Source organism: Melozone crissalis, unplaced genomic scaffold, assembly GCF_028551555.1.
Source record: "Melozone crissalis strain CALT ecotype California unplaced genomic scaffold, PUWL_Pcris_2 ptg000042l_1, whole genome shotgun sequence".
Taxonomy (NCBI): Eukaryota; Metazoa; Chordata; class Aves; order Passeriformes; family Passerellidae; genus Melozone; species Melozone crissalis.
Genome location: NW_026535820.1, coordinates 8079621 through 8087749, shown reverse-complemented (window position 1 = coordinate 8087749; position 8129 = coordinate 8079621). Strand labels below are relative to the sequence as shown.

The 8129-nt window shown below is 39.1% G+C and overlaps 1 protein-coding gene across 4 annotated transcripts in view; it reads right to left on the bottom strand.

Annotated features, from left to right (window-relative positions):
* Window positions 1-1469: 1469 nt before the first annotated feature.
* The window catches only part of TOX (thymocyte selection associated high mobility group box), a 217944-nt gene continuing 211284 nt past the window's right edge, over window positions 1470-8129 (bottom strand). For all 4 annotated transcript variants that reach the window (XM_054285215.1, XM_054285214.1, XM_054285217.1 and 1 more), the window contains 2 exons: window positions 5577-5728; window positions 1470-3704 (listed from right to left, as the gene is read on the bottom strand). In XM_054285215.1, the coding sequence (XP_054141190.1) occupies window positions 3668-3704; window positions 5577-5728 (189 nt within the window). In that variant the 3' untranslated portion in view covers window positions 1470-3667. The remainder of the gene's footprint in view (window positions 3705-5576; window positions 5729-8129) is intronic.

Here is an 8129-nt window from a genome sequence, read left to right as displayed (position 1 = left end):
ATTAACAGGGTAATGGTTGTTTATCTGTCTGCCTGCCTGCCTATTTATCTAGTCTTTTTGACTGTATCTGTACCTCTATACTCACCTATCAATGGGAGTCTAGGGGAGTAACTCCTCTATGGGCTACATAAGATCTCTTAGCTAATTCTCACAGTATATGCAAAATACAGATTTTTACCTACTCCATTTTCCCAGAACACAGAAAAATATCTCTGTGGATCTGCCATGTTTACAGGACTGGGGAAGAAACAGGCTTGGAGATGGTAGTTCAGGGTGGGGGTGATGTCTCAAAAGGCTAAAGAAGGTGGTAAGAACATGTTTTACCTTCCAGTAATGAGCTCTTTTTTTTTTTTGTTGGGTTGCCTGTTTAGAGAGGAGCCTCACAGGGAATATTTGGCAGACGCCACTGGAATCAGGAGCTGGTATTTGGTGAGAGAGAGAAGTGGGCATGAATACATTACATTTCCCTGTGAATGGCTGGGGCCCTCTATGAATACATTACTTACTTACTGCCTGTGGATGAGTGTGAGAGGAAAATCCTATGGCAGGCCCATTTGAATTAGAATTTGGCTTCTTTGGTCAGAGGCAGCAGATGGATGAGATTTCTGCTTGGAACACACGTGAGTCTGGGGATAGAGAAACCAGGATATCTCCTGTCACCAGAACATGGCACACTGAGAGCAGCAGTAAAATCAAAGAGCTTTTCCTTTGTAAAACCTCTGCTTACCTTGTGCAAGCAGATGGGATTTACAACCTGCAGAGTCTATATGTTGCCAACCTTGCATTCTGTCCACCATGTTTTAAAAGTAATTTTAAAATATATTATTTTCAACGAACAGCAGACTATTTCCTTTGGTTTCTGTCACTCTGACAGATGTTTTTATTATATTTTCTTGCTGTTACTGTGTAGCTTCCATGTGCAGGTTGTTTAGTTCCTGCGTGCTTTCCCATTATCATGGTTAGGCCAGATGGTGACTTACAACCAGTGACTGGGGTGTGTGTGATACTGTGGTGCCTAAGGCACAGTGCTGCAGTGAAGGATGGGGCACATCTTCACCAATTCCACTGGAGTTGCACCTGCTTCCAGAAGGATCCCACCCATCTATTGGCAACTTATATCTGTCAATACACAGCCGAAAATAAACAGCAGACTGCCCATGGCTGGCAACCATTTATTTTTCTGAGGTCAGACATGAAGAATGGACATCTATGGATTGAAGTTGGATCTTTCTTTTGGGAAAAAATGGTTTCACTATATCCATGGCCAAAACCTGCTGTTCTTCAGCACAGTTGTTTCATCTGAGCAGAGACCAGGCACAGAACCTCATTCAGAGGATGGGTACCAGAGCCACACTGGATGGGTAAAGTGCTGCATAGCACACACACCAGTTTCCCATGCTGACAGACTGAGAGACACCAACTAGCCAGAGGTTCATACAGAATAAGTATTTTATTCATGATGTATTTTTTTATTTACATTAAAGTTTTCTTGTATTTCGAACTCTGCTTGGATACCGAAATTAACAACTTTATGTGACTGCACACCTGCTCTATAAGAAATGAAGATAACACAGTTCTTTTCCATAAAAGAAAAAAGAAAACTGCCTGTCGAAATCAAAGTTGATTTTTCTCATTCTCAGTAATTATCTTTTATCTTTAGAATTAATATGAGTGGAAAATGTAGTTTACTGTAATATAATAAATAGAAGACATTGGGTAATTAGTAGTGCTGGTATATTTCTAAAGTACTAAACAGACAAACAATAAACTGTGAATTTAATCACGAGTTCTCATACAGTTTCAAGACAGGAAAATTAGAGCTCTCAGCTACAGTTATTTGAGTAATCACATCTGATCTGCATTATTTATTAGTTATTACATGCCAAGTGATTCTGATTGTACATTGCCTGAAATCATTCAGAAGCAAGCATGCCTTTGTTTCTGTTTTGTTTTATAAAGAAAAACCAATGGCATTGCCAAATGTGTATTCTATCTGAATTGCTTCCTTTATTTCACACAGAAAATACAAATCAATGGTAGTGTCCATTAATGGGACAGGCATCTGGGACAAAATCATCCAGAAATATATTTTCAGAGCTATCCCTGATCCCAAACATTGACAAAATACCTTCTTTTGGATATTTTTATCCCTTTCCCTGTGGCTGTTGAACTTACCTTTCATTTTAGGATTTATTTCTGATATACTCCCTAAAATTCTATGGGACTTTTGCATATATAATAAAATGGCTGAAGCATATTTGGTAATATTTCTTTTGGTAATATGTTTATTCCACTTGACAAATTAACAAAACATGATGAAGTTTCAAGAAGCAGTGTTATGTAGCTTTATTCAGTTAGTTTTGTTGGTTCAAGTCTTAGTTTTGGGCAACTTCCTCCTACAATGCTTTAAAAAGGGAATTACTTAAAATACCTTTTCTTTTTTATTTTCCATAACAACCAAAGAAATAGAGAAATAGTTCTTGGTTACCTTCATTTTCTGCCATTAAAGCAGGTTTGTTGTTATATTTGTCACTGTAAAAACTAAATAAAGTATTCACATCATCAGTTGTGAACAATTTGTGCCAGCAAAAGTTAAAGCGTCAAAGAAACCTCTTTAAAATGCTAACAAATTTACTTACAAACACCTATATTTATTATTTCATAAATAGGCGCAATAGGTTCCATAAAAAAGATTAAATACAGACACAGTATGAAGAAACAATAATACATAGCCATATGTAGAGGTTATAATTTAGCTGTCTCCAATCTGTTTCTGCATCTAATAAAATATCAGGTAAGCATTTGGCAGTTTTATACATAAATGGACTTAAATGACGTTTACTAACCAGTACACATAAAGTGATTTTCTTTTTAAAAAAAAGCAATTTTTTAGGCAGTACAAAATAAATGTGTTTGCTCTTTATCAACATTAGTTTTTTCTCCTAAGTTTTTTGTATTTATTTCATGAGACAAAGCCAATATTTTTAATTAATATAATTTGGGACTACTTTACTTTTTTTCTCCAAATACTTTGAAAATATAGACTATCAGTCAGTTGTTTAAAAATGAAGTAAAAATATGAATGTTTGCCAATTTTACCCTTATTGTGAAATCAATAAACTGGAATGAGCCAGTTTCAATTACAATTAGCTACAAAAACATTCACATTTTATACTCTAGGAGAGTGTAACATAGATGCTATTTACAAACTTGCTATGACTGCTACATCAAGCCATTTAAAAAGTCTTTAGTAGTTTCATATAAACACCCATTATGAAAAACCAATGGAAAATCCAGGACTTTTATCCGAGACATCTACAGTTGCTAAGGCAGTTACTACCGCAGCACTTCACAGCAAAAACCAACATAAAATCTGAATGGTCCAAGTTTCCTTCAGGGAAGAAGAAAAGCAATGTCCGTTATAGGATCTCAGGGAAGGGGTGGAAAGGAGAAAGAAAGAGAAAAAATGGGGAAAAAATAAAGAAAAGGAAAGAAGCGAGACTATTTTTTCCAGAGTGGGTGACCCACAAGCTCAAATAGTCCTAAGTGCTTAGCAACTTGTATTTTCTAATAAAATGCAGAACTGCCCTGACTGCATAAAGCAATCCATGATGAAAAGACTTCCCTGCATTCCTCAGTGAAAGGAAAGGAGAGGTGTTTCAGATTTTCAGGTAAGGTAGAGTGCTTTGTCCCTCTGCATGCCCCTGTTCAAAGAGAAAAAGAACAAATGTGACTTTTTTTCTTATATTTGAAAAATTTTTAGTTCTATTCTTCAAGGAAAAAAAAAAAAAAGATCAGCCCCACAACCCCACTGCATGTCATTAATTCCAAGCATATCACTGAAGTACAGCTGCATTGTCATGGTAATAATAAGAAAAAGTCATAGTGACTTATAACAACCTGGAGACCACATCTGTCTTTAAAACTGCCCAGGACTGGGACATGGGTTTGAGCACTGGTTTGGGGAAACCTGCAGTAGTGGGCTGGTAGCACTGACTATCAAAATCTGCTTGGAGCTCCAGATTTAGCACAGGTCTTGGAATGATGCTCCATAAGTGACCTATAAGAAGCAGCCAGTTTCCTCAGAGGCAGGAGAGCTTCATTACATGAACTTGGGTGTCAGCCACTTACTGAGCCTCTGGCATGCTGATTACTGGTACAGATATACCCAAAACGTGCTGGATTGGCAGCATTTGCATGATAAGCATTTGCAAGGGAACAGCAGAAGCCAAGCAAAGATAGTTTAAGTTCAGATGGATTTACAAAGTCTTATCTACACAGGGTGGACTATCTACAGGGATATGTGCTCAGAGAAAGCTGCTGGGGATGGGAAGTTACACCCACTGCACACCTGGAGAGCACTTCTAGGAACAATAACACATTGCTTTGTTCCAGAAGAGACCAGGAATCAAATCCACAGGTGGCTGTGGCCTGTTTGACAGAGGAAAGTCTATTCAGAGCTCAGTGCAAGTGGTTGTAAAAGTTGTGGGCTGGATAGATTTCAGCTAGGGCCTGCAGCACACGTCTTGACATGGTGGTAGAGCACAGAAGTGAAACTGTTCTGCTGAACAAGCGGGCAAGTCGTGGGGCAGCAGAGATAGGTATGGGAAAGAATGATGCTGCTGTTCAGACTAGCTAAAGTTCCCCTCAGTGTCAGCAGGTTGTAGCGAAGGTGTTATTCTGAACTAGTAGCCAGAAAATTATTTTTATTCAGTTCTAATTTGAGTTCCAGAAACACTAAAACAATAAGGCAAGTGAAATTTTCGGTTTAAGTAAATGTAATGGATCAAACTGGTCTTTAGTTCTGCTTTCTGTTCATTTGTCTGGGCTAGATTTGGCACTTTGGGAGCAAGCAAGAGCTTTTATCTCCCATTGCCTTGCGGATTCAGGCTAAGTCAAGGGGAGGTCAGGCTGGTGGGCATGTTCACAAAGCACAACATCTATAATTTAAAACTGAAAAGATACCTTCTGTTCAGTGTTAAATGTTTCCAGGCAGTTTGTGGCACAGTAACATGGCTCCACAAAAACCAGGCTGCCAAAAGTTGAAGGTTTGAAGGGGTTACTAACCTTATATTGAGGACATAGGGCTCCTACAGGTATGGTGTTTTGTTTCTGGTTACAATCACGTGTTCTTCATGCCATTCTCTTGCATGTATCCCATGTATCAGTCCTGCTTCTCGCTGATGTGGTTTTTCATGAGCCCAGCTAGCTATTTTCATGACCCAGACTAGAAAATAGTTCACAACATTTGCCTCTCACTGATACACAGTGATCTTAAAACTTCTTTCTTACTCCTTCTCCCTAAGATTTCTGTTCTGATCTTCTATGGAATGCAAGTTCTCTGAGACCTAGAAAGTGTATGTGCTGTGACAAGGTGACAACAATGTCTAATAAATGTATGTACTGAACAATTGCTCTCCCACAACAGACTAACTGCTGAATAAATACAGGGCCATCACAGATACACTTCAGAAACACTGTGGGGAAACAGGCAACAATGCTGTTCCCAAATTCTCTATCATATACTTGTGTCATGAATGTTGCTCAACACAAGGTGGCATTCACTGGCTGCTTACCCATTACTGCAGTAGTCATTATTCCAGTCCACAGTTTGTGCTGGAGGATTTCTGCACCCTGAACGAACATACTCCATTGCTTGGGTAACAACTTGTGCAGCTGTTGATGTTGGATTGATGATATTCTGATAATCAGGCTGAAGAGTAAATCCCTAGAGGAGAAAACAAGTACATTAGAAAGAATGGAAAAAGAGTAACAGGTTGGGTGCATTAAAAAAAGTAAAAATGCAGGCTGTACTGTGCAATAGTAGAGAATACTAGTTTTCCAGGTGAGATTTTGGTTATAAAACCTAAAATAGGGCAAAATGTGTAGGTGCTTTCTAACTTTTAAAATCTTTCTTTGGATTGAGAAATGAAACACTGCCAAAGCTCTCTTTGCTGTTACACAGTCACAGGATGGAACTAAAGGAGACAGAGCAGAAACAATTCAGAACCAAGAGAACAACTCAATCAGCACTGGGACAAAAAGGTCTGTTTGCTCCTTAGAGCTTCCATTTAGATTAAACGTAAGCACACACACTAGTCACTAATTCCCAGAATATGCAACAGAATCTTTTTGAAGGATGTAGGCAGCAGGTGGCTGACTGTTTTATTAGACTACACCTATTCACGTATTGTTCTCAAAACCCTTTTTCTTCGTTCAGTCACAAAGGGACCATCTGCTGCTTCTTTTATTTGCACTTCTCTCTCAACTAAACGGAAATTCAACCAAAGGTTTTTAACAGTTGTTGGACTAATGTAGTGAAAGTAGCACAGAATAACTTGCCTTTGAAACCAAGGAGATGAGAAAAAAAGTGGAAGTTACAAAGAGACATCTAACCTGCTCTCGGAATTTTCTGTCATATGAAAAGTCATAATCATTTTTAGCTCTTTTGATATATTCTGATGTTTAAATATTGTGTTTAAAACCCAGGAGAACAATTGAAATTTCAAGGCTAGTGTATCTGGTTCACCCTGTGCATCGTGTTCCTGTAAAGTAGGAAGAGCTGTACTGGGTAAAATATGGGAACGTTGTATTAAAGCAATCGATGTCTACTGAAAAAATCCAGACCAAACTCCTTCCTGGGGCAAGGGCATACAATTCCCACTGAAGTTAACTGGTTATGCATAGCTACTAAATCGGAAATGGAACTTGCACCAAGATGCCTAGTTTGTAAACTCACTCCTTCCAGCCAAAGATCACATACAGAATAGATAGAATTAACTCTCTTAGTTTTTTGTTAATTCAGTGTTAGTGTGTTGTGTGTGATTGCTTTTCTTACATAGCCTTCATTAGGACAGGAATTTTGTGGACAGATGTTTGTTTTCTGCAGGTTTAAGAAGGCAGCCATGCTACCCTTTGTCAAGATAAATGAATATTCTCAGCTTTCTCTTGTCCCCCTTCATCCACAGAAATTACCTTCCTTCAAATTGAATGTCACTTCCTTCTTCTCATCTCTCTTCCCTGACTATTCCCTGAGGTCTGCAGGTGTTTTGCCCTACCTCTCATGTGCACTGCCACCTCGGTCCACTCATCCTGATCATGGGTTTTAGTCTAGGCCATAAATGACTGCTACTTTATTTCTTAATCTTTTCCATATGGAGAATACCCTGAGTAACACTTCAGTACCTTAAACACTCTTGGAAACCTTACTTTGTCCCTGTTGACTCCAAGAAACGGACCATTAGTAGTGAGCAAGTTCACAGCTGAATTCTGCATCTAGTTGCCACGTTATTTATATACTGCCCTGTTAATGAGATCAAATAAAGCCTTCCCATGGTGGGTTTTACACTCATGGGGACTGTAACCCCCATGGTCATGCACTGCCTTTTCACCAGGCTCTAAATCTGTGCAGCGAGCTGCAGAGACAACCCCCATACCTGCAACTGATCCAAAGGAAACGGTAATTGAGCAGATTTCCCAATGACTTTGATTGGAGTTTTGTGTAATTAGAAGGCTGAAAATTTAGGTTTGTATACCATCTTCATAATTTTTGTTCAAAACACCAACCATAGGCCTTTTCAATTCAGCTGTAAGAGGAAACCAACCACAGAAACACATCCTACCCCCAGGCACTCAGATTTACCTTCAGTAGTGAATCCCCTGATCTATCATATATACAAGAAAAACACTATATAGGGACAGTAGCCAGTAGCAAAGCATGCAAGTGAGCAGGCACAGAGACTCAAGTACTCCTAAAATCATAGAATGGTTTGGGTTGGAAGGGACCTTAAAGATCATCTGGTGGGCAGGGACAACTTCCACTAAACCAGGTTGCTCATAGGTCCATCCAACCTGGCCTTGAACACCTCCAGGGAGAGGGAGCATCCACAAACTCTGGACAACACTCATGAAGCAAGGAGACAGTTCCTCCAAACCCAAGGAAGAGACCAGCAGTACAATATCCACTCCGTTTCTTCTGGAATTAGGATAAATAAATAGCTTAGGTGTCAGAGAATGGTCCTGGGTTTTAATTCAGGAACTGGGCATGGATGGATTCTCATATTTTTTAAGGTTTTCTGTGTGACCATAGCCAAATTGATTTGGCTCTTTTCCAGCAAAGCACGTGTGCA